We start from the raw sequence: 25,724 nt of genomic DNA, 5'->3' as shown, positions 1-25,724 counted from the left end.
ACTTGTTAATTGATTCAGCGCGTAGATGTCGAAAAGTTATTCGAAATAAAAAAAATTCGTCTCAATCGTACAACCGAGCAAAAAGTTAAGGCCTTTCAAAGTTTTCCAAGTTAAAAAACATAAATTGTTCATGCCACGTCAGCAAATCACGTCCTAGGGGGCGCGATTTGTGTCCACGTCAGCAAATCGCGCTGACATGGACACGATTTTCTGGCGCATACCCTGACATCGCGCTGACGTGGACGCGATTTTGCGGAAAACGGACCATTCCGGTAAATAATTACATAAAGAGCCCATTTCGGTAAATTAAAAAAAAAAGGTTTTTTTTGATAAATTGCCCTTTTATGTTCTCCAAACACGTGGCATTATTTAAGCGGACGGCTAATATTAAGCCAAGGAAAGAAATGTAATTTCATGGTAAAAGAAGAGGCATTTTGATTTGACAAACTAACGGAACAATAAGTACACGTCAGCAGACACTCGCCCTTGCCTATTAAACTGTTTTCCCTCTCAATTCTTTCCTTCCATAAAAACACCATCTTCCTCGTTTCTCTCTTTTAACATTGCATACCGCCACCAAACACAGTCCTATATTTTAGGAACTTCTCTTCTCTTCTCTTTCCAGAAAATAAAAACCAGAAAGAGATCCAAAAAAATAATGGTGCACGGTTTTATTAGTTCATGGAGGAGGGTGTTTTCGGAAACTAAATGTTCTCTGCGACGGGGGCAATTTGGTCGCCCACGCTGCTTCTCTCTGGTGGCTCACAAAGCTGAGCTTGATAAAAACAATGTCGATTCCGTTCCTAAATTGCCTCCCTTTGATTACTCTCCGCCTCCTTACACCGGTCCTTCCGCCGTCGACATCCTTTCCAAACGCAAGGAGTATCTCAGCCCTTCCATGTTTTATTTTTACCAGAAACCCGTGAGTTTTATTTTAACACGCCATCCATCGAGTTTAATTTCAGATTCAAAAGAAACTCAATTCACTCTTCTTTTAAATAAAAATTCAGAAACAATAAACTTGACATTGGATATACTAATACTATTTAAGTGTAGCGTAAATCATTGAACTCTCCTCTCTCTCTCTCTCTCTCTCTCTCTCTCTCTCTCTCTCTCTCTCTCTCTCTCTCTCTCTCTCTTTGAGTAGAATTGAACTGCTCTTTCGAATCGATAGTGACGTGTTTATCCTTTTCAAATCACGTTTTTCATTTATTTTAATGTAAAACTTTTATCAATTAAAGATATAACAAGGCAAAAAAGACGAATAAGAAGAAATTACTAAAAATTATGCACTGATCTGTTTGGCTGCTTCATAGATTCATTGGATTTTAGGAAGTAAATCTGGCTGATTGTTTTTCATTTATTTAATTTTTTTTGGGTAGTTGAACGTAGTGGATGGGAGGATGCAGTATTTGTTCGATGAGAACGGACGAAGGTACCTAGACGCATTTGGAGGGATTGCTACGTTGAGTTGCGGCCACTGTCATCCTGATGTGGTCGACGCAATCGTCAACCAAACCAAGCGCTTACAACACTCCACCATCCTTTACCTCAACAATGCCATCGCTGATTTCGCTGAGGCCCTTGCCAATAAGTTACCCGGCAATCTCAAGGTCATTCATTACTCTCTCTATCTATCCGATCTCTGGCCATATAGTTCAAACAGCTCTCTCTGAAGATTAATTTTCTATTAAGTTCGGGTATTTACATGATATTGGGGATGTTTCATTTTTCTTTGCCTTTTATCATAATAATTGTGATTTACATTTTGGATTTAAATTGATCTCTCTATCTTCTTCTTTTTGCATATTAATTTGTGTTTCTGTTTTACGTGGCCGTGCAGGTTGTATTCTTTACAAATTCAGGGACAGAAGCAAACGAGTTAGCAATGATGATAGCGAGATTATATACTGGATGCCATGACATAATATCATTGAGGAACGCGTATCATGGGAATGCAGCAGGAACTATGGGAGCCACTGCCCAAAGTAACTGGAAGTTCAATGTTATCCAGGTATTTCTATTGTATATTCTTGAAATTTTCATGCTGCCATATTCGTGTCTTGTACATCATTTAAGTATTGAATAGTTTAACATGAAACGACTAAGGTACATAGGTGATGATTATGACCTTCTGATGTTATGTGGATCTTATCTTATTATTGGTTTGTGACCCAACATTATTTTGCTATGGCGTGAACATTGTAAATCAAATTGCATCCAATGTTGCCTTAGTTACTAAAGAAACTTAACTTGTCCATTATTGTTCTCATGTTTTGAGGAGAGCATTTACTGAGCACCTGAAATGCTAAAACAATATAAGTATTAATCTTTGTGGATAGAATATAAAGAGTTAAAGGCATGCTTCTTTTTCATTTTGGTTTAAATTAATTTCAATCTATTAATAAAGGATAACGGAGAAAACAAATTCACTGAAGAGGATATCTCAATTGCGTGGAAACAATCTACTCTCTGTTTAAACTTTTCAGCGAACTTGATGTAAATGGATTTACCCAAAGTTGTGTGTGTAAAAAATATGTACCATTGCATCGCATGATTAAGCATAATTATGCCTAGCTCATAAGCATCTTCATCAGAGTGGAGTTCATCATGCCATAAACCCAGATCCATACCGAGGTGTATTTGGTTCTGAAGGGGAGAAATATGCAAAAGATGTTCAAGATCTTATTCAGTTTGGAACTTCTGGGAACATCGCTGGTTTCATTTCTGAAGCCATACAGGTAATCACCAATATTCATTTTCTCCTTCAATCTTTCATGTCCTTTTTATCAACTTCTCATGACGTCATTGTGAAGACAGCATCACCTAAACATTCCTTTTATGTTTTCATTGACAGGGTGTTGGTGGAATTATAGAATTGGCCCCAGGTTACATGCCTGCTGTTTATAGCACCATAAAGAAAGCTGGAGGTCTTTGCATAGCTGATGAGGTTCAGGCTGGGTTTGCTCGCACAGGGAGCCATTTCTGGGGATTTGAGAACCATGGAGTTGTTCCCGATATAGTAACAATGGCAAAGGTTAATTTGCTTACTATGATGGTAGCATTTTCTCAATTTGATTGCTCAAGGAGTACATGGTATAATATATATAAAATCACATGCGTTGCTGTTGCTAACATTTTAGTACAACATATTGAATGATGATTGAGATAAAAATTCAAACCCTCACTATCACCTATTTTCACTTCAAGAGTTAGAGAGTAGGTAATTAGCATCATACACTACAGGTTAGCCTTGTCTTAAGAATCTGATCTACACACGGCTTATTCATTCAGTTGCAGCTAGCTTTTGTGCGTTAGACATGTTTCTTTAATTACATGGACAGGGCATTGGAAATGGCATCCCTCTCGGTGCCGTGGTAACCACCCCTGAAATTGCAGAGGTCTTGACCCGCAGAAGTTACTTCAATACCTTTGGTGGGAATCCTGTATGTACTGCTGCAGGGTTAGCTGTCCTGAAAGTGATCGAAAAAGAAAAGCTTCAGGAGAATGCACATGTTGTGGGATCTCATTTGAAGGAGAGGCTAACTGCATTAAAAGATAAATATGATCGTAAGCATACTTTGTCGGTCCTTCCTCCTGTTTATTGTACATTTGACATCCTCTCATAACTTGCATTGCTGATTGTGCTATGTATGGATGTTTGCAGTTATTGGGGATGTTAGAGGAAGAGGATTGATGCTTGGAGTTGAACTTGTCACTGATCACAAGCTCAAGACTCCTGCAAAGCTTGAAACTCTTCATATAATGGAACAGCTGAAAGGTTAGGTTACTTCCAATCCCCACATTTGTCCAGGCATGGAATATACTCACTTCATATGTCACTAATGAACCCTATTTTCGTATCATAGAAATCGGAGTATTGGTCGGAAAAGGGGGATTTTATGGAAATGTGTTCAGAATGACCCCTCCGCTCTGCTTTACTAAAGAAGATGCAGGTCAGTTGATCCTCCTAACTTGAATGTTTTCTTTTATCATGATAGTGACAAGATTCATTTATCTGTTCATTCATGATTTCTTGTTGCAGATTTCCTAGTAGATGCAATGGATTACACCATGGGCAAGATGTGAGTAAAGCTTCCCTCAAGTCTTAAATGTAGACAAAGATATGTTATGTAATTGTGATTATATCACAAGTTGATCCATTTATGCACATATAGATTTCTGCTTCTATAAGGTTAATAGACTTTGCTGTTTGGATACCCTTTTATTTTTTAATGCTTATTTCGGTGAAAACAACCATCACTCCTATTTTTATCTTTTACATTTTTTTTTACTTAAAATCATTTATGCAACTTTTCTATCAATAATTATTAAATTAACATTTGATGCATCTATCGTGCATATCAGGCAGTAAGAATGACCTTCAGGTGTTCCATGATATGTTTGAGTTAAGCACAACATAGCTTACTCGCCGCCTATGACTGCAAGGTGTTTGTTAAAATGCTTGTGAGAAACCGTCTACCTTGTTCTGGTGGCATTGATCAAATGTTTGTCATCTTTCGGACTTTCAGTTAAATCATAAGTTGTTTCATCAACAGGCGATTTTCGGTTACCATCAATGGCAATAAGAGAACTTTCTCACTTGGCTTTGGGAGAGGCTATAGTTGATAATTGCTTTCCAAATTCACAATCCCCAGTTGATAGCTCTTGCAGCCCTATGTCTTTATCAGCTTTGACGTACTCTTTAGCGATGCTCAACAAATCTTCTGGACTCAGTTCTTCCTCATCATCCTCAACCGGAGATGGGGTTTTACTATCTTTTCCGCTTCTCAATCTAACATTTGTTTTGTTTCTTTGCCGATGAGAAGGTTCCTGAACTTGTTTTTCCCGAAGACCAATACTCATTTTCACCGGGGAAGCAGTTTCACTATCACATGGTGCGTCTTGTTGACAAATTTTCCTTTTCCTCCTCTTGGTTTCACCTTTTTCAATAGGCTCGGAAGCTTTTTTAGACTGTTTTCTGGGCTTAAAATTTCCAGAGATAAATTCATCTCCAACCTCTTGGACTTTATCACTCTTATCCCGGTCGCTGCTAGGTGTACTTGCTTTACCTTGCATCCATGGCGGCAATCGCCGTCGAGTTCCCTCACCACCAGCAACTTCAACCATTTATTCTTCTTCTTCCTTATTATCTGCTATAAATCGTTTCTAAAATCTCCAGAACCCTTAGCCCATCTTAGCCCCGCCATCGACAACATCGAAGAGTAAAATCAACAGATTCCGATCACTTCTTAGGTTTCTACGGCAAATATGGTTTTTTTTTTATCTTATACAAATTAGATAATAATAAAAAAAATGTTTGCGGCTTCTTGTTTCCTTGTAATGGAAGACTCATCGGGAAAAGAGAGAGAGCTTGTGAGCGTAACACTCGATTTAATCATCATTGATAGCATAAGAATGATAAAGCAGCACCTAAACTACTTATGGGAGTTCAGGTGTTCTAGGTACATCAATAAATTAAAAAAAAAAAAAACAAATGAGCTGCAGTTGTACCACTCGATATAACAATAATAACAGACTTAATTGATAAATTAAAAATCAAATGGGCCGTAAACAAAAATGCTAAACTAAAAATGGGCCAGAACAAGGTAGACGGTTTCTCACAAGCATTTTAACAAACATCTTAACAAACACCTTGGAGTCATAGGCGGCGAGTAAGCTATGTTGTGCTTTAACTCAAAGATATCATCGAACACTGCCTGATAGTGCATAATAAATCAAATTACGACATGCCATTAAAAACAAGTGGGAGCTTGAACATAACTTTTTAATAATTAAATCATATTCGATTTTTTCCCAAACTCAAATAGGTTTGGAGATTTAATAAATATGATTTGAAAAAATTAAATAAAACATGATACGAAATATGATAATATAAAAAAAAACACAAAAATTATGAAAGCCTATAAACATCACTTGATCATATCTGTGGATAAGAAGCTATAGACAATCATGTCTCTGATTTCACCTTTACAAAACCCATACTTCCTTAGCAGGCCTTCTTTCAAGAACCCAACCTTCTCCAACACCCTTTGAGACCCTATATTTTCTACCTCTACCAAAGCTTCAACCCTTACTAGGCCTTGGAACTCTGTGAAGGCATTAGCAACCGCCATCTTCAACGCAGCTGTAGCAATCCCTTGTCCCCGGTACCCTGCACTCACTGCATACCCAAGGCGAGCTCTGCTTTTATCATTGCCGGATCCTGGCTTGATCGAAACGTATCCGATGGAACGATCGTCTAAACAAATGGAGCGACGATAAGTTTGGGGTATAGCAACTTTCTGGAGATACGACAAGGCCTCTTCCCTGGAAGTGATGGTGTTCCATCTGAGATAACGAGTAACTTTGTCGTCGCTTGCCCATTTTAGGAAGTCGTCGACGTCGGGGAGGTGGAATCGACGGAGGGAGATTCTTGATGGGTCCATTTATACAATGGTTAAAAGGAGGTCTTAGCGAGGATTGAAAAAAAAAATCCCTTTGAACTTTGTCAATTATTTTGCTTCATAATGAATCGATTGATTAATTCCAATTGTCAAACGATTGATTGCGTAAAGAATTGAAAGACCAACTTGGTCTATACCTACATTATTTTTAAAATCAAAATCATTTAATTTATTTTTAGTGTTGAAAAAAAAAATAAAAATTTTGAGGCATTTATTATTATATGTGAAGATTTGAATCATAAAATTATAATTTTATATCTGAGATGCTCAAAATAATTGAGTGATGAATAAAAAGATGATGCTCAAAGTAAGCCACTTATGAATTATGTTGAGGAAAATGGAAAGTTTAGTCCCATATTGATTAGATATCAAAGTATGGAATATGTTTATATATATGAATCAACTTGGCAATTGTTAAATGACTAAACTAATGTTTTTCCTCGTGCGCAAGAGTGTGCAAATTCAAAACCCGCTAGGGTTGAGGGCGCACGTGGGCGATGCGAAATGTCTAGACTAGTCAGGCCTTTCTAGGCCTACAAATTTAAACTTCTCAATTCACGAATAGTATTTGCTTCATTTTTCCTACCTACTTATGAGTATAATATTTATATTTCGATCCAGTCTTTATTTATGTATTTTTCATATTATATATCTATATTATTTTAGTTCAATCTTATGATTTAAATAAATATTTTACATTATTGTTTAATTAACTAACGTGTGTGCAACATTTTCTGCATATAGAAATGTTGTTCTCAAAGGAAACATAAGCATGAATAATGTCACCTTGTGAGAAAAGATCAAACGGAGTTTTTGGAATGCAACACTAACTGGTCGAAGGTGAAGCAGTGAGCAAATCATTCAATTGTAAGTGCAAACATATACTTTTAATTGCAAACTCAAAAACTATATACGCATATGTATGTTTGCAAGATCAACTACATTTTATTTGTTTCTATTCTTTGTTTGTGTATAAAATAAATCCATTTTAAGAGATTGCTTTATAATTATAAGTGATAAGGCTTAAGAGTAAATCGGTTCAGAATACAACGATAAAACATTGAACGGATTAGAACAAGTAAAAATTTAACTCATTCTGCTTTATATATAATTGATACATCAAATATTAAGCAATGTGTTAAGTATGACTCCTATTTCAGTTAAATTTGAAAAATAATCTTCTAGTTAAACTCTATTTATTTGTTTCAATTAAACACTGATTAGTTTAGATTATTTTATTATTATTTGACATATGAATTTAGTCTATGAATAGGCTTTTTTTACAACTTTAGAAAATACACCCATTAGATATTAGAACTCATAGCACATTTAGAGAATTTTGTGTTTACATTGTGAGGGTTCTTTATTTTCAGGTTTTCGGGGTTTAGTTTTTATCTCCATATTTTTGTACTCTTCGTTTCTTTTGTCATTATAGTAAAATTATCTTTGCCCGTGGTTCTTTTGTCATTAAATTTGTGTGTTCAATTTCTCAATCTCTTTTGCTATTTTTACTTATTCCTTACTTAATCGGGTCAATCTCCAACACAATGCATAAAAAAATACATCATCCAAGTATCAAATATTTGTAATATTATCTTATTCTAAATAGTAAATGCTCTAAATTCACTTATCAAATTATTATGATTTAAAATTTTCCATCCCTAACTTATCACTTGCATTTCCTTTTCTAGGAAGATAAATGAAGAGAAAAAACACTTTTAGTTTGAAGATTGAAATTTTCAAGATTTAAAATAGTTTTGCACTTTATTATACCTAGAGAAAATATATATCAAAATCAAATAAAATAGTAAAGCTCAAATTTCGTTAGATAAATTAGTTAGCAATGTGCCATTCTCAATTTGCAAAAATAATATTGATCATGAGTCGAAGGATAAGATAAACAAAGGGTTTTGAGACACAATATTAAACGTACTAACCTCAATTAATTAGGCAGAAGGATCGATCTTCATTTTATATTCACTCTCCTACAATTAACATCGTGATTATGTAAAAAGACCTCAAAATTAGATATGATAATTTCGAAGTATAACCATTAGAAATTATCATTACCATTACAAACTATTATAAATCTCTATTGATTTTCTTTTGTCTTGAAATTCTTTTTGATTAATCTATCCTTTTCAAAAAAAAAAAATTTTAACTAAATACATTTTTATTTCACAATTATCGAGGAATTTAAATTTTAAGAATTTTGATTTTAAATTTAAAAATTGATTCATTATAATTTCAAATTCTGAAATAATATATTTGAGAAAATGTAAAGTAAATAATTGTTGCCTAGAATTGTATGAATTAAATAATCTAAAATAATAGATAGTTAATCAGATAAAATTAGGAGGGAAAAAAGGAAAAACTATAATGCATAAAGAATCATGCATATAACTCATCTAAATTTCAACCTCTATAAATATCACAATTAAAAAAAAATACAAACGGAGAATAATATTATTGAAAAAAAAAAGGTGATAAATAATACTAACCAGAGAGGGACAGAAAAAACCATGGATGATGAACTTCAAATGCAGCCAAACAAAAAAGAAAAAAGAAAGACAATAAATAAATGATAATTTCATGTTGGAACAGCCATTGGAGACATAGGATGATGGTATCTCCTGTAGTGATGATGATGATTTGCAGAAGGTTGACGATGGCGAGACAGCTGCAAGCTTGAGAATCTAACAGCTGACATTAGAATTGAAGCTAAATCCATGAACAAACACGAAAGCTCTTGCAAGCAGCTCAAGCTCTTTCTTAGCATAAAACCCATCACTATAGAAATGGTGTGCTCAAATCTAGGCATTTGTTGGATCTTGGGATGAGGGAAAATACATTCTTATATATGTGTGTGTGAATACAGATCATTATTTCTTTCACAATAAATAAATAAAGATAATAGTTTAATGATGATATTTTGATGTCAGCTTCATTTTATTATTTCTTAACAAAACCTGGTTTCTTTTGCAATTACTAGTTTACCCCCCATCTTGCTAAGCTTAATTCTCTATTAATGTATATGAAAATTTCCTTTTATCTCTCCTATTAAACTCAGATAGGGATGAAAATATGTTTTATTTCATAAAATAAATTATATTGTTTTGAAAGTGTTTATTTTATTTTATTTTATATTATATTTTTATAATATAAATGTACATAATAAAATTTAAGCCTAAATCTTTATAATTTTTTTAAAAAAATACATTTATATTTTATCATTCAACAAATCTTATTATTATTATTTATATTAATATATTTATTACATAATTGTATTTTATACTCAATGGATGTGTTAAAATCTAATTAAATTTTAAATATATATTATTACTTATTAATAGATATAAAAATATATTAATACATTAATAATCTGTTTAAAAAGGCAGTGTAGGTCCCCCTCAAGTATAATAGGGAAAATTATTTAATTTATAACTGAAATATATAGTTACTTTATTTGCTGATATTAATATTTCAAACAATAAATTTCTTATTTTTAATGTCCAAAATGCTACGGATTGAGTTAGCTCAAATTGGTTTTATTATGAGTACAAGAGTGAGTTTGAATGCGCAAAAGCATATTCTTTTTCTATTTAAGAATTGGGGAGGGTCTATAAATAATTTTAAGTATTGTATCAAAAAGTCCAAAATTTTAAAAATTATTTCTCTTCAATCACAGGAGAAATGTTAAATCTTAAGTAAAATGTTGAAATTTTATAATATAGCAATTTTGAATTAGATTTTTGAATAATTTTTATATTAAAAATAAAACTCTTATCTCAATCGTTATAAAAGAAAATTATGAGATGAAACTAATAAATCAGCCATGCATTTTCTTAAAAAAATATTTTGAAATTCAATTTTTGATGTATATATTGAAATTGCAATGTGCACATATTGGATGCCCACACGGTTAAAATGTAATGTTAGTTTGCTGAGGGGAAAATGGGATGGGGGTAGAAAAGTAATTTGAGATGGGATGTAAGAAAGGCTGGTACCTAAAAGTATATGAGGACATAATGGGTTCATTTGTAGATGTGGCGGCGAAATTTAAACCGTCCGTACGTCCAGTTAAATGGATTTTGTTCGAGAAATGTCGACACTCTTTCGAGAGTTCGATCCAAGAGTAATTAGAAATGCATTTTCCTTTTTCAACCGAAATAAAATATGATACATCATATCAACTTACATTATAATATAATATAGGACAATCATTTAATACACAGTAAAATTTTTAGATTTTATAAGTGAATTGAGGGTGTGATAATTGTCGCGTTTATTTATATAATTTATTTTTTATTTATATTTTATAATATATTTGTCAAACTCTTAACTTGAAATTTAAAAAAATTTTACAGTGGTATGTTAAATAATTTTTCAAAATGTTATACGAATATATAAAGAGAAAATATTTAGTACACAGTGCTAAAGGAGTATAGTAAAATATTTTAAACAAAGAAAAATATTTTAGAATAAAAAAAATACTCTATCAGTGTACAAAATATTAACCCATATATATATATTATCTTAAATTTTATATTATGTTGATTATTAATTATCAAAATCGATTTTATTATTTATATACGAGTTTGATTGGGTTTATGTTATCCATCAATCTGAGTTTTAAATTTTCATTATCTCAACTTTTTCATTTCATGTAAAGTCACATTTGACTTCTTGTGATAAGTGAATCGCAAATCAATTCAATTGAAAAGTATTTAAAAATAAAAAATAATTATTATAAAAGTATTTTTATCAAATGTTATTCTTATTTTAAAATTAAATAACTTAAATTACTATCTTAAAATAAAATATATTAATTATTTAGCTTAGGGAGAGAACTGGTTATCATACTTTGAAGGATAGGAGAAAAAAGGAGAATGTACCAGTAGTGCTTCAACCTCATATCTTATGGATAGAAAGGTATGAAAATGGTTGTGGAGCCTATATGAGTGAGAGTTTTCATTTAGAGAGGATTTAATGAATAGGCAGTGGCAAAGCAAGAAATTCAGGGGCATGATGCCTTCGAAGTTTAAGATTTTTCATTTTCTTCTTTTATATAATACTATGAACCTCCAAAATATAGAAGTAGACTCCTCTAATATTTTTATAATATTAAAAGAATTATTCTTGATAAAAATAAAGTAAAAATTTTCTTGAAAAATTCAAATTTAGAGAGTAAAAATTAGAATATGAAAACAGCCGTCTCCACTTTCGACTCTCACACTAGTTTCCTTGTTTCTTCTCCTTGCAGTCATCTCCACTTGCAAGTTGTGGAGATTATATATTTTGAAAATATAATGTGGAACAAAATTTTTATCTAATTTTTTGTAACTTAATTAATATACATTACATGTGTTATAGGGAAAAAAAATTACATAGCACGTCTAATTTTAACTTGACTCTCCCGAGATTAATATCCTAACTCTGCCATTATGAATAGGGATGCATTATGTCCCACCCCTAAATTCAAATGGTTGAATGCATTTCCTTCCTATGTGTGAGTGTTTGGTGGAAAGTTGGACATCAATATTGATGAAAATGTTGTTATCACATTGAATGAATGGATGGTGATGATCCTTGATGGGTGTAAGGGTAATAAAATGAAGATGGACATGGTTGGGATTTATATGGCAGTTACATGCTGGATGATATGAAAATTTAGATATTGTGTGGCCAGAATTAGGAATTTGGTGTTTGAACTTGTGGAAAGCAAGGATGGTGAATTGAGTAGAACTAAGGTGGAGGAACAATGGTGAACTAAACTAATGAGGGATGGTATAAGATTAATTATGATGGCGCCTATGAAGAAGGAAATTCTGCTAGTATAGGTGTCATAATAAGGAATGACTCATCTAATCTAGATGATGGAATTGCAAAGAAAGTTCAAATAGATTCAACACTGGTGGTTCAATCATAGTTGAAATGGACTCTAAAATGTTGTATAGAGAGGAGTAATTGTGATGGTTTTTGGAAGATTGCTTCATATATACAAAATATTCAATTTAGAAGATTATTTTTTCAAGAAGTTGTATGTAATCTTGAAAGAAGAAATACGGCGACAAACTAGGTGGTTACTCAAGTCAAAAAGTAGATAAGTCTCAAGGATTGAGTGCATGAACTTTGATATTTTTGGGGTACATCCTAAACAAAAAAGGGCTTCTGGCACCGCATCAAAGCTTTGTTCTACTTAGGTAAAGAGGCACAGGTGGATGTGCATTTGAAGCTGGGTGCTTGCTCATGTATACTTAACAGCCAACAGAACTTAAGAAGCATAAGCGTGCATGTGCTATAGAGAGACACTCGACCAGAAATAAGCATTCTTACATTGTCTCCAATGAGAACACCCCAATGAGCATCGAGAACTTGATTGACCGCAAAACCATCAAACGACTCGACTGGATAAACATCTCCCTGCATAAGCTGATGAAAACACCTGAACTATAGGTTTTTTTTTGTGTACATAACCAACGAAACACATATACTATAGAACTATGGTCTAGTTTTAAGACTTATCATACAGAACAAAGACATCAATCATTAATTATTTCAATCCATGGGATCATGAATGAAAAACAAAAGGCTTTCATAATGTACATAACCAGCTCACTACTTCTACTAACCAGAAATAAAGAGACATCTTTCTGTAAGAATCCTATAGGGTGCAATCTACAAGCCCTAGTTTGAATTTATACCCATGTTTAGAACTTACAGTCACAAAAGCATGATGGATGGATAGTCTCCATTAGGCTAATCTTTGGCACAGCATCTTCCAAATACAAAGAAACTGAAAATACAATTTGAAAATTTCAATAGAAAATCAAATCGAAAGCTTAGTGAAATGCTTACCCCTCCAGAAGCATCAGCGTCACTAACTACTGATCTATCTGTGGCCCGTGCAAGAGCGTTATTTGGTACTGTTTCTTGAAGATCGGGATATGAAGCTGCTGAAAGTGGCCAGAATGGAGCGGATGCGCCCATTTTTTCCCTTCTAAGGGCAATCTAACAGAAAATAGAGAATAAACATAACAACCTTTAACTCATAAATAAAGTTGACAGGTGGAGGACTAATTAAGTGGCTAGTAGAATATTTTCTTCAAGTAACTTAAAGAAAAGCTCGTTACCTTTCCAGTTCTAGCAATTTCTTTGATCCCAAACTTGCTTAAATTTCTTTGCACAGCTAACATCTTCCCAGGATCTCCTGTTACCTGAGTTCACCACATTAGTTAACATTTCCAGAATGCAACCGAGTCCCTCCAACTTATGAAATATCTCATGTGTTCAATCTTGTTTTCAATTACAATACAACATTTTAAAAATCTTTTCCTATGGATTATTGCTCAAAAGGTTCTAAAAATAAGCATCTGCACAAACATAATGGATAAACTTAGACCAACTTCAGGAAAAATACTTTCTCTATAGAAACAATCATTTGCTAATTAAAGAATGTTTCCAAGTTTCCTAAAAGGTAAGTTATCACTCCAAACAGAAACTGGAAGGGAAGGCCTCTTTTACTGGTTCCTATGTACTTTAATTAGCCAGTCACACGTCCTAGACCGTGGCTACTAGAAGTTTTTTATTCTCAGTCAACATTCACTACCACAGAAACCTATATATTGGCAAGCACCCAAAATTGTAAAGCACGAACAAGATAATCTATTCACATTAAAATCATATAATTTCTCCCGGAAACCATAAGAAAAAAAAAAGAACACTTCTTACGTTTAACTTATGCTAACATTATGCTAGACCTGACAATTTGTATGTACATGTATTTTTATATTGTGTCATATCATAATTCATATTATATAGATTTTGTGACATTTATATATTCATATGTTTTCATATTATTTTTAATGTTATGTTTTAGTTACTTTTATCAAGCCCTGCTCATGTTCTAACATTGCTAGGTCTTTATGGGAATGTTATTTCTACTATTCAATACCTCAATAGTCAGTAATTGTTCTGAGATATCCACTAACCACATGATCTAATAAACTAGACAAGGTTAGCAGGCAATCAAAGGGGAAAAACATTACAAGAATAGAATTTAAAAGGAATATTATTAACATTCTACAACGTCATAGGCTCATAGCAGGATTGGCCTCAGCTCTGAACTTAGGATCCATCTTCACTTTTACAAGCATTAGCTCACGTTCAACCTGGGGTTCATTTGAGATATCTTCAACCTATCCATCAGATTAAAAGAACTAGTTTGAGCAATCAAAATGAATCACTATCATTTTTTTAGAAAAGCAACGCAAATAATCACTTGGTCTTCATTCATACTCATCCAAGAACGAATGGCAAATGATGAGTCTATGAGTCTAATGGACAATATCGAGATACTTGAAACTCCATTGATAACAGCTTCAGGACATGCATACCAGAAAAGGAGTGATTGAATAAAATGTTCAAAGTGAAACAAATCACATTCCTCACCTCAGGGGAAGAGAATCATTCATAATACATGCTTACAAAGCCAAAGACAAGCATAGAAATGAAGAGTTTGAGGTAACATTGTACCTTCCTAACATTCACAAGCTTTCATAATTGCTCTATAACTTGTTGGAGCACTGTTTCAGTACCAGAGACAACAATGGTAAAAAGTGCCTTATCCTTGTTTAAACCAACTGCAAGGAACTTGATGTTGTATCCTCTCCTTGCAAAATCTCCAGCAATCCTATTAATCATTCCACTTTCATCTCCGACAAACACAGAAATCGTGTGTCTTTTCACCCTTTTGATTCAATCACAGAAGGCAATAAGAAGGAAGACACAAGTTAGCCTACATAAACAAAGTTTTAAGGAAACCAAAATACGCAATGAGAAGGAAACAAAAAACCAATACGGAAAAGAATCGGTTGAATAACATGCTTTGATCGAGTGGCAGTGGAAGGAACAGGGGAGTTGGCAAAGCAAGTGTTGTTAGAGATCTTTTCGTTGACACTCCTCGAAGAGAGCACTAATTTATTGAGGAAATGGCTGCTGGGTCCTCTTATCTTTAGTGGGAAACAAATGGGGTTACGAGCATAGTCTGAGTCAGACTTTGAGCAGTGGATTGAGAAGTGAGGAGCCGAAAGAGCTGCCATGAAAGAAACAGAGAAAGAAAAGAGACAATGAAAAGAAAAAGAAGAAGAAGAAGAAAATGCTAAATAAGACTGACCGTTATTAGATTAGCAATATTTTAGGCAGAGGCAGCAAATGGCGGTTTCGGTATTCGAATCGGGTCATCTGATCATCGGGTTCGGGTGTTCCGGTTCCCGCCAATGGAGTTTCTTTCAGTTAATGGGGGCATTCCAAGCCTTACTGGATAAGATCCACCATATAAAGGAAATTGCTTAAATTAGTAGGCTTTTAGCGCTTTTTTTAAACGTCAAATTGCATTGTAGTATATATTATCATGAACGCCATTATCGCTGGTTTTCAGTTGAAAATTGTCTATATTATTAGCATGCGTTGGGTTCGGATCTCAAATCCCCTCTCTACCATCTCCTTCTTAGATTCTTCATGGTGATCATTCTCCTCTTGGCTCGATATCGAGAGCCTTGAGCTTTGTTCCCATGTTTTTATTTTCCCTCTCGGCTCTCGATCTTTCGAAGCCTTGTATTTCATTGTTCTTAATTTCATTACCTGATTTCGGGATTACATTTTTTTTTGTTCTACCACAAGAAACCGACCATGGAGAACTTAACAAAAAGAGAAGTTTCCCGCCAGTTCTCAAATAGGGCGTTAAAACGGGGTTTCAGCCGCCAATTCTCGCGGCAGTCGTCTATGGACCCACGGAAGAACAACCAATGGTTCAACTTCGGCCGTCAGTCGTCCGTGGACCCCGTTCAGAGGAGTTCCGTCCAGGAAGAGCTGACGGTGCCGGAGAATTTGGACTCCACCATGCGGCTGCTGTTCATGGCCTGTAGAGGGGATACCAAAGGAGTGGAGGATCTATTAAATGAAGGCATGGATGTTAATGGTATTGATTTGGATGGCCGTACTGCTTTGCATGTCGCTGCTTGTGAAGGTCATGTTGAGGTTGTTAAGTTGCTTCTTAGTAGGAATGCTAATATTGATGCCCGTGATCGTTGGGGTAGCACGGTACATTCTTTTTCCCTTTTTTTAAGGCCCATAGTTCTTTGAATTGTGGGGAAAATTGGGATTTGTTTGCAGGTTTCATTTCAATTTATTGTTATGATTGTGATAAATTATATTTGTTGGTTGGTTTTGTTGAAATTGGATAATCTAACTATTGTTTTCATTTTTTTCCGAAGGAGATTTAAAATTTGGGATTAAATTTTGTTTAGATATTTAAGCTGTTTAGCTTTGAATGATTTATGTGATTAAATATTAGGAATTTGGATCTTGTTGAGATTGGTAAATCATCTGCAGCTTGGCTTTGGCAAATTAGGATGAGAAGTTAAGGAGAGAAATGAGTTAGATAATTGTGCGCAGAGATGCTAATGGCCCTGAATTTTAATTTTCATTTGCTTGATAGTGCTGCATACGCCTAATTACTTATTCATGTGATGTAATGTTAATAAAATCACGTTGGCAGGCAGCAGCCGACGCCAAGTACTACGGAAATCTAGATGTGTACAATATCTTGAAGGCCTGCGGAGCCAGTGTTCCTGTACGTTAATAACTTTTCTTTTTCTATCTGTACATTTTCGTTTGTGATTAATGATTTGCTCCTATATGAAGACTGATACTTACATTTATAACATAATATTAGAAAACCAGGAAGACGCCAATGACAGTTTCTGACCCTGAAGAAGTTCCAGAGTATGAGCTTAATCCAGCCGAGCTCCAAGTTCGGAGGTCCGATGGTATAACAAAGGTAAGGTTCACTTTGCTTCCTTTTACGCCATTGCCCAATGGGAATGGTGATTGCTTAAATTTGCAGATAGTATTCTGCATTTCATTCACTCAGCTTTCACATGATTACTGGCTCCACTCGCAGCCCTGTTCCACTTTCAAGAGGCTTGATGTTTCTTGAGGGCAATTGTTAGAATTGATGAAAGATTACTCACGTTTATGATTCTTATACAGAACTAAATTGTTGAGGGATTAGTTTGGATGTCAGATGCACCCAACTTTTTTGTTTTGGCATCTGCATTGTAAGTAATTTGTTAAAACAACCAGTTGTATTATATTCTTGACAGCAACACATTTTAGATTGCTGAGATGGACATGTCTTCTTTATAGCCTTTTAAGATTAAAGGTTGTCTACACTTCTATTGTACAACTTGGAATTTGTCAATCATATTACAAAAGGACTAAACTTCCTCATTTTTTTTTTCCAGAAGAATATGTCTTTGTATAATTTCCTTAAATTTTAGACCAATAATATACTGTAGCTCCTTTAAGCAAACTTTCGGTATACCTTTGACCATACTTTAGGAAGTAAGAGTTTGCCTCTCGGATTTATGTTAATGATCTGCATCTTGATGAATTTATATTTATGGTCCCTCTTTGGATGAGTCAAAAAGCTACATTGCTCCTTTTTTTCTTTTTTATTTTGTGCTTTTTATAGATTGATTGTTAACATCTGATAAATCACTTGCCAGGGATCATATCAAGTGGCAAAATGGAATGGCACGAAGGTCTCTGTAAAGATACTAGATAAGGACAGCTATTCAGACCCTGAGACTATGTATGCACTTATCTTGTTTTCTTTTATGTGTTTGACTCTTATGAAGGTAAACACATGCAAGTTTCCTTTTTGACATCGGTCATTCACACTTAAGATATAACTTTATACATTTCTTGGCTCCTTAGCCTTTCTTGGAAAGTTTCCCTCATGCCACATGCTGATTCCTATCTAGATGTCCATATAGCAATACAATTTGTTTATTTCTTATCATTTTGGTGTCTAAAACTACTGATATAATTTTTTACTCCACTTTTATGCACATTTGTGGACCATGAAAATAACTGTATATATAAACAATAATCATTGACACCCTCTTCTTCTTTTCTAATATTCTGGTTCTGACATAGTCTAAATGCCTTGTGACTGCATTTAACTTGAGAATTGATGTTTTCCAGTACACATTTTCACCATTCCTCGAGAAAAGGGAAAGAAATGAATATGGTTGCTAATTTTCTTTCAATCAGCTGAGATTGAGTTCTGCAGTCTAAATTCCGAACTAGAAGAAACTAAGGGATATTTCTTGGAATAATAATGACCAAAATATAACTCTAGTCTTAATAATTAATGCTGCACAAAGCTGGTATAAAAACAACTTTCTAAGTAGCCTTATATTGGGCTGGACACTATAGTTATTTATTTGTAAAATATTGGTTTAGATTTTACCAAGTATGCACTTCTTCATTTATATCTGTAGTTTGATTAGGGATATGCCTCTGATTTCTTTAATAATTTCTCATCTGGCATAATGGCACCAAAAGTTGTGGTTCAGATTTTGAGGTTACATGGCTAAGTAGATGAGTTTGTTGTCTCAATGTTTATGGAGTTTGGCACTTAACTTATTTGGCTACTGTAAATTGCTTGTTTCCTAATAGCTGTGTGATTTTTCCTATTCTTGTTAAAGGGATGATGGGATTTCCATTTGTTTACCCTGACTTTTGTTGTAGAGCCTAACACAAAACTCCATTCGAATCTCTTCCCTTAACAGAGCTGCTTTCAAGCATGAGCTAACTATATTAGAGAAAGTCCGACATCCTAATGTGGTTCAATTTGTTGGAGCTGTTACACAAAATATTCCCATGATGATTGTTTCCGAGTATCATTCTAAAGTAAGCTTGTCTCCCCTTCTTCCCGTGCATGCTCCTTGACTATCTTGTCTGCGTTTGTGTTCTGTCGATTTGTCTATTTTATCTGTATATATCATGCTTCTATTTCCAGTTATGATAGAAGATAAACACACTGCTTCTCCAGTTAGTAGAGAAGTGTGATTACTAGATGATGGAGATTTCTTTGCAGGCCCGAAAGTTTCATCCCATATAGTTTACATGGTTTTAAGATATAAAATGCTAGCAGAAATATTAGATCTGGGGAAAGAATTAGGATGGATGTCTATTTTGCAACCAAGGTCACTATGCAGTGATTGGTGGAGAAAAAAGGAATTCAGAACAGACACATATATTGCCTTGGAGTAGTTTCTTAATTACCGGACTTAACCTCACAACCATCTTCAGTCATTTATGGATTCGACTTTGTTTTCTTTCTCCATTTATATATTAGAACTTCAGATGTTTCAAATTTATTGCACGTAGTTTTAATTCAGTTTGGTTGAACGTATTCCAGAGATTGTATGTCCTTTTAGTTTTTCCAGTGTGATTCTTGAGTTTGGTTATTGAAATCTGTTATACCTCAAGGAATGTTCTGGCAGCAAATTTTCTTTGTCTAGAGAAGTATTTGGTATTTCGCTCACCTCTTTAACATTACTATGGTGATGATCTGTATTTCAGGGTGACTTGGGATGCTACCTTCACAAGAAAGGGCGTTTATCGCCACATAAAGCTTTAAACTTTGCTCTTGACATTGCGAGGCATGTACCAATTTTTTTGTAATTCAAGAGTATTTGTCTGTACGATCACTTTTGTCACCCATGCGAAACTCAGACAATAATACGCTGAATATGTTCCCTGTTCTTCTGTTCTACATTATCCTTTATTTAAACATGTATGGTATAGTAATTTGTTTCTTCTGATTCTTCTTTATAACTACTTTTTCTTGATTACAGGGGAATGAATTACCTCCATGAATATAAATCAGATCCAATAATTCACTGCGATTTAAAGCCAAAGTAAGACAACACTGTAGAAGCTCACATAATGCTTGCAGAAATTGCAAGTTGAACTTTTCAATGTACTCATGTGATGTACTGTTCTTTAAATTTTGAAATTTTGGTAAGGTGCCAGAAATGTTTTGATGGATAGTGGAGGTCAGTTGAAGGTAGCTGGATTTGGCTTGTTAAGATTGTCAAACATATCATATGACAAAGCAAAATTATCAAACCCAGGTGCTCATGTTGATCCATCAAGTGAGTTTTTTATAAGAAGACTTTGGTCTGGACGTTTGATATAAGTACGATGTATCTGTTCTTTCTGCTAATGGTGAAACTGTGGCCACTGATTTGTTTTCATTTTCTGATTGTAGATATATATATGGCACCTGAGGTTTATAAAAACTTAATAGTTGATCGAAGTGTTGATTCTTATTCTTTTGGTGTCATGCTATATGAGGTACATTTTCTATGGAAAGTTTGTTTACGACTAACACAAACATTACATTCTGGCTGAAGGGAGTTTAGATGTCTTTAATAGTTCCAATTCCTTGTTTTTTCTTGCTGACATCTTTCAGACAGTGAATTTGTTGTATTTTTAAGAAAACATATGCTCAATTCTTTCCTTCATGGTAACCATTTCCTCTGTGATCACCTCTGTGTGCAAGAGAGAGTGTGAGTTGACTGAGAATCAGAAGTCAACGTGAGGATCTTTCAAGAGGGGGTTGAGGGAAGTAATTATTCAGGTCATTCAAAGCAGCATTTTAGTTAAAACTAGGTAATAACCCCTTGTTTCTGTTTTATTCTTGTTCGAGTTCAGATGATTGGAGGAGTAACACCTTTTCATCACATGCCCGCTGAAGAGGCTGTGAAATTGATGTGTTTAGAAGGAAAAAGACCACCATTCAAGGCCAAGTCAAAAAGTTATCCTCCGGACTTAAGAGAGTAAGTTTATGATTAGATATGAAGAGCTTACTTTCCTTGCTTTAAGTTCATTGAATTAACGACAGAGTGTTTTGCATGTGTCTGTTTGTTGTTTTCGTTCCTTGTAAATTTAATTGAATAGAAAGACCCAAGTTTTCTCTTTTCTTATCTTTTCCTATAAAGAGAAAAAAATTGCAGTGCCTCCCAAGGTTTATCTTTGTTCTAACTATACATAAGCAAATATTCTAAGCTTTACTATCATTGTAATATATGAACAGGCTGATTGAAGAATGCTGGGATCCAAATCCTGTTGTCAGACCAATTTTTTCGGAGATCATTGTACGATTAGACAAAGTATTTGCTAACTGCTCAAAACATGGGAAGTGGAAAGATACCTTCAAGCTTCCTTGGTATGCTTCTACCTCCTTCTTTAACTTAGTTCCTTGACATATCATGAACATATCCAAAGTTTTTTGCTAAGGGTTGAGATTGTTTCTTTTGCCCCTTGAAATGCTCAAGGCTATTTTACACTGAAATTCTGATTAAGATGCCTTCTGGTTTTCCAAAAGGACTAGGTAATATGACTGTTAGTACAATGGAATGGATTATTTACTGGTACAAGCAAAGTTAGAGGGGATTGTTAGAAAATACTATATCGTATATTGAACTTTTAGGACTAGCTTCGTTATGTTGGAATCAAAATGATGTAAACATCTGTAGGCGCCATTTCCCTGTGTGCGTTTTTTGAGTGTCTTCTACTTGAGAAATTGAACTTAGGATAGACATGAGCACTCACACATGCAAACACACGCACACATATATATGAGACGTACAACTTTGCATACACACGCAAGTGAGCGGACATGCACACATACCCCTATTTAGCAAGCATTAGGTGAATGAAGATAACTTTGTTGGCCTTTGGTTCTATCAAATCTTGTAATTCCAAAAAAATATTAATTTGCTTCATAATATAATGCAAAATCATTGCAGGAAATAAGGTAAAGCTTGGTTCCTTCGAAGCAGAGAAAAATGGAGAATTACGAAAGAGGTTCCGATCTTTTTTGAAGCTTCATCTTAAAGATTGTATCTTATATAAATTGTTCCTCCCTTCTCTTAAGGAGCTGGAAAAGTTCCTTACTATGTATAATGTGTGAAAGAAGCTTACATTATGGACGCTAATGGAAAAATTACTAATCAGCATTATTAATCTACTTTTCCTATTGCATTTGGATCCATGTTTAGTAGTGAATTAAAGTGCAATAAATCAAAAATCAAAATATTTTTATACTTAAACCTAAATAACTCTATATAAAATGGTGAGATTCTCATGATGATATAGTGTTTGAAATTCAATTTTAAAGGCCCACAATCTTAAAATTTGTCAACACGATCAAGATCTTATTCGATAATTTTAAATAATTTCAAAGTATATAATCTAATCCTTTTTAATATTTCAAAGTATATAATCTAATTCCTTTTAATATTTCGAGTGGGATAATTCAAATTTGAATGACATATTTTTCAGGACCAACAACTTTTTTTTGTAACACAATGACTGACCAAACCTAATTCGACCCACAACCTTCAATTTTCTAAAAAACTTTGGTTTTGTTCGTTTCGAAAAGAAATGACTCATAATATGATAAAAGATGCAAGTTAAAACAGAGTCTACCTTGCTCAAGTACTGTGTCTGAAAATTTCAGTACTTAATCCAAATACTTAATAGAAAAACTTAAAAAATTTAATCATACTCATGTTGGACATATATACTCATATTTGACATTCACATCACATCCGAATCCATAGCTTAGAATGAAAGCATCTGTTACTTCCAAAGCTTCAAACAGAAGTTTCAATGATTTTGATTAAAGATGATCTAAAATACTCTCAGTTATAATATCTAAAATACTTAAAGATTCTACAAACAATTTTATCATAAGAATGATTCTTTGTTGCAGTTGCCAACACAACTTAAGCCCCATCTGCCAATGTCCTCTTTGATGTGCTGATATAAAGTACTGCATAAATGAAATGAAATTCACCATCATTGACAGCTTAAGTATATAAATAAAAGTAGATAAGTACATCGAATAACAAGTACCGTTATTTCCGCGAATAAAAGCATCGCCATATTTATTTTTTAACTGTCCATTGACATATTCTTCTGTTTGTTCCATAGCTATGTTCATATATCCATCTAGGCAAGCTAGAATACCTGCAAAAGGAGAGGAACATTAAGGACATAAAACTCAGCTTTCCCTGTTTTCTAAAACACTTAATAGACCCATAGCTTCTAAATTCCACTACTACCCGTTTATATATGCAAGAAAGCAATTTCATAACATAAATTATGCAGTCAATCACCGTAATGCTGTACAGGTATCTCGAATATCTTGGAGAAAATGATATTGATAATAATAATGACACATAAATGTCTCCCTGTTATATTCATTCTGAGTATTACTCTCTCTGTTGCTCTTAAGTGGAAACAAAAATACAACAGCAAGGTGACACCACATCCTGAATGACTGATCGCATCCGATAACAGTACATGTTAACACAATAAGTTTTGAATAGCTTCCAACATGTTCATTCAACATTATGCAAAAGGTGAGTAATCTTCTCACTAGCTGCTTAACAAACAGACTTCAATCACCATAGAAAATACAATTACGTTTTCTCTTTCCTGAGAGTTTGAGCTAAATTCTATAAATGCATGAAAATAAAGAAACTATGCAAATTAAACCAGACAAAAACCACTAAAACTAGCTGTTAATGCCAGACAATAACAAGGTGCTCTATTATTCACTTAATTTAGCAAGTTAATAAATAACAATCAATCCTCAAAATACAAAAAGTAAATACGGAAAGCAAAATGGAACAGAACCACACATAGAGGAAACAATAGTAGAGCAAAAGTACAAATGCAAAGAGACCAACCTCTATAATCAACACCAGAATTCAGCTTGACGACAACGGGTCGCCCACGGATTGATTTGAGGAAATCAGCAGGTGTTTTTGTAGTTGTTGACCCTTTTTCTCCAGCTCCACTCATCTTCCTTATCAACCTTTAGTGAAATGCACCCCTGAAAAAATATAAGACAGTTCAAAACTTCGAGAATGATCAATTTACCAGAAATATATTTGAAGTTAATAATCCTGTGATGGTAAATAAGAAACAATGAACCACAAAGCACACAAAAGGGGCCAAGATTTTTAACCTATATATGTATATAAACCAAGCATGCTTATGAATCTAGGGTAACAAACATAATGAAACAGCTAGAGCTGCTTCTTCAAACAAAATTCTTATTAACAGGCTCTCTTTTGCCACGATCAATAACAATATAGCAAGTGTAACTTCAACAGTTCAACCCAGCAAGCCATCTTCATATGTAATAACTAATAACACATTTATTGTGAAATCTACACAAACACGAAAAGGTAAGGTATTCCATACCTAGCTACCGGATCGGAAAACAAAAACCAAAAAGACCCTTTAAGCTCTGCTTTCTCCCAACCTAGAAGTAATAATAATTTTCTATTATTAAAAAGAAAGTATCAATAAATTGTAGACAAGTAGTTATTTCACAACTTAGATTAAAAATGCCCTAATCCCTTATAATTCTCGAAATTCCTGATACTGCAACATAGAACTCGAAATTCCTCCCCTTATTTCCTAAATAAAAGCTAATACTTTCCACCAAAAACTTAATGGGTAAATATTTTTCTAGATCAACAAAAGGAAAAATCCATATAAGTAATAACAACATGGGATTTAGCTATGAAACTGCAAACACCTACCACCTTTCAACCAGATGCAGTCAAAAGGTACCGAAAAAAGCTAAATATCAACCCCAAAAACCTATGCTTTCTATTAAAAAGAATATCCATTAATGTCCAGGTCATCATCACAAAAATTCAGAACAAATTGACGAAAGACACAGGTTAGGTTTCAAGATAAATCACGTTCCAAAGATGTTATTAGTTGAAAAAGCTAAAGCCTAAACAAAAGCTGAACAAGATCATATGAAACTGACCCAACCATCTCATTCAAATTTAAACAAGAAAATCCCCTACAATAAAGTGCTAGTCAAAATCTTAAATACGAGAACAATTTATAGCAAACAGTGCTTACCTTACCTCCTTGAGTTTCTTGATCAATTTGACGACAAATCACAAAGAAAATTCCGTATTAGTAAGATAGCCCATAATAATATCCCGATTTTCAAATGGACTGTGTAGCCTCTAATGATTATTTTCGTGGCATATTTTAGCCCAAAACATTTTTAAAAAATCTGATTAATTCTTAGTTGACTTAGAATTGACATTATTACTAGTTTAGGTGGGATAGTCCGCCCAACCTGATTAGGTTGGGCTTGAACAATAATTTTTGAACTTTCGAACTTTCGGTCTACTCGATCTTGTCCGAATTTAATTTAAATAATAAAAAATATTTTTAATTAAATTTTAATTATAAAAAAATATAAAATAGCAACTAATATATAATTTTAATAGTTTATTAATTTTCTAATATTAAAATGAGTTTTTTGGTTGAGTTGTCCGGCTCAATAAT

General features: G+C 33.8%; 4 protein-coding genes across 12 annotated transcripts; 2 read left to right on the top strand and 2 right to left on the bottom strand.

Moving 5' to 3' along the window:
• Positions 1 to 526: 526 nt before the first annotated feature.
• LOC107928548 (alanine--glyoxylate aminotransferase 2 homolog 3, mitochondrial) lies at positions 527 to 5,441 on the top strand. 3 transcript variants are annotated; one of them, XM_016859801.2, is made up of 11 exons: positions 527 to 922; positions 1,383 to 1,613; positions 1,844 to 2,014; positions 2,598 to 2,741; positions 2,858 to 3,037; positions 3,345 to 3,570; positions 3,668 to 3,781; positions 3,870 to 3,956; positions 4,046 to 4,085; positions 4,373 to 4,467; positions 4,560 to 5,441. In XM_016859801.2, the coding sequence occupies exons 1-10, from the start codon at positions 659 to 661 to the stop codon at positions 4,422 to 4,424; spliced, it is 1,509 nt and encodes a 502-aa protein (XP_016715290.1). In that variant the 5' UTR covers positions 527 to 658; the 3' UTR covers positions 4,425 to 4,467; positions 4,560 to 5,441. The 3 variants fall into 3 exon arrangements, with proteins under 3 accessions (XP_016715290.1, XP_016715289.1, XP_016715291.1); XM_016859800.2 differs by having other exon boundaries at positions 4,373 to 5,441; XM_016859802.2 differs by having other exon boundaries at positions 528 to 922; positions 4,369 to 5,441.
• Positions 5,442 to 5,785: 344 nt separating this feature from the next.
• Positions 5,786 to 7,662, bottom strand: LOC121221008 (uncharacterized N-acetyltransferase p20). Its single transcript, XM_041101305.1, has one exon. The coding sequence runs from the start codon at positions 6,447 to 6,449 to the stop codon at positions 5,934 to 5,936; it is 516 nt and encodes a 171-aa protein (XP_040957239.1). The 5' UTR covers positions 6,450 to 7,662; the 3' UTR covers positions 5,786 to 5,933.
• An 8,247-nt stretch (positions 7,663 to 15,909) lies between these two features.
• LOC121203457 (integrin-linked protein kinase 1) lies at positions 15,910 to 22,359 on the top strand. The gene is made up of 12 exons (XM_041101304.1): positions 15,910 to 16,568; positions 17,026 to 17,100; positions 17,203 to 17,307; positions 18,038 to 18,123; positions 19,109 to 19,229; positions 19,905 to 19,984; positions 20,180 to 20,242; positions 20,358 to 20,479; positions 20,596 to 20,681; positions 21,042 to 21,166; positions 21,424 to 21,555; positions 22,139 to 22,359. Exons 1-12 carry the CDS (start codon positions 16,158 to 16,160, stop codon positions 22,143 to 22,145), a joined length of 1,413 nt encoding a protein of 470 aa, XP_040957238.1. The 5' UTR covers positions 15,910 to 16,157; the 3' UTR covers positions 22,146 to 22,359.
• Positions 22,360 to 22,904: 545 nt separating this feature from the next.
• LOC107928430 (sm-like protein LSM36B) lies at positions 22,905 to 25,515 on the bottom strand. Of its 7 annotated transcripts, none has more exons than XM_041101302.1 (5): positions 25,292 to 25,423; positions 24,609 to 24,669; positions 24,089 to 24,234; positions 23,250 to 23,363; positions 22,905 to 23,166 (listed from the first exon to the last, which is right to left on the bottom strand). In XM_041101302.1, the coding sequence occupies exons 3-5, from the start codon at positions 24,201 to 24,203 to the stop codon at positions 23,120 to 23,122; spliced, it is 276 nt and encodes a 91-aa protein (XP_040957236.1). In that variant the 5' UTR covers positions 24,204 to 24,234; positions 24,609 to 24,669; positions 25,292 to 25,423; the 3' UTR covers positions 22,905 to 23,119. The 7 variants fall into 7 exon arrangements, with proteins under 7 accessions (XP_040957236.1, XP_016715152.1, XP_016715151.1 ...); XM_016859663.2 differs by having other exon boundaries at positions 25,287 to 25,406; XM_016859662.2 differs by lacking the exon at positions 25,292 to 25,423 and adding an exon at positions 25,189 to 25,284.
• Between the last annotated feature and the right edge of the window lie 209 nt (positions 25,516 to 25,724).

The sequence above is a fragment of the Gossypium hirsutum genome, chromosome D09 (assembly GCF_007990345.1).
Source record: "Gossypium hirsutum isolate 1008001.06 chromosome D09, Gossypium_hirsutum_v2.1, whole genome shotgun sequence".
Taxonomy (NCBI): Eukaryota; Viridiplantae; Streptophyta; class Magnoliopsida; order Malvales; family Malvaceae; genus Gossypium; species Gossypium hirsutum.
The sequence above is the reverse complement of the archived record's forward strand: the minus strand, read 5'-3'. Positions and strand labels throughout refer to the sequence as shown.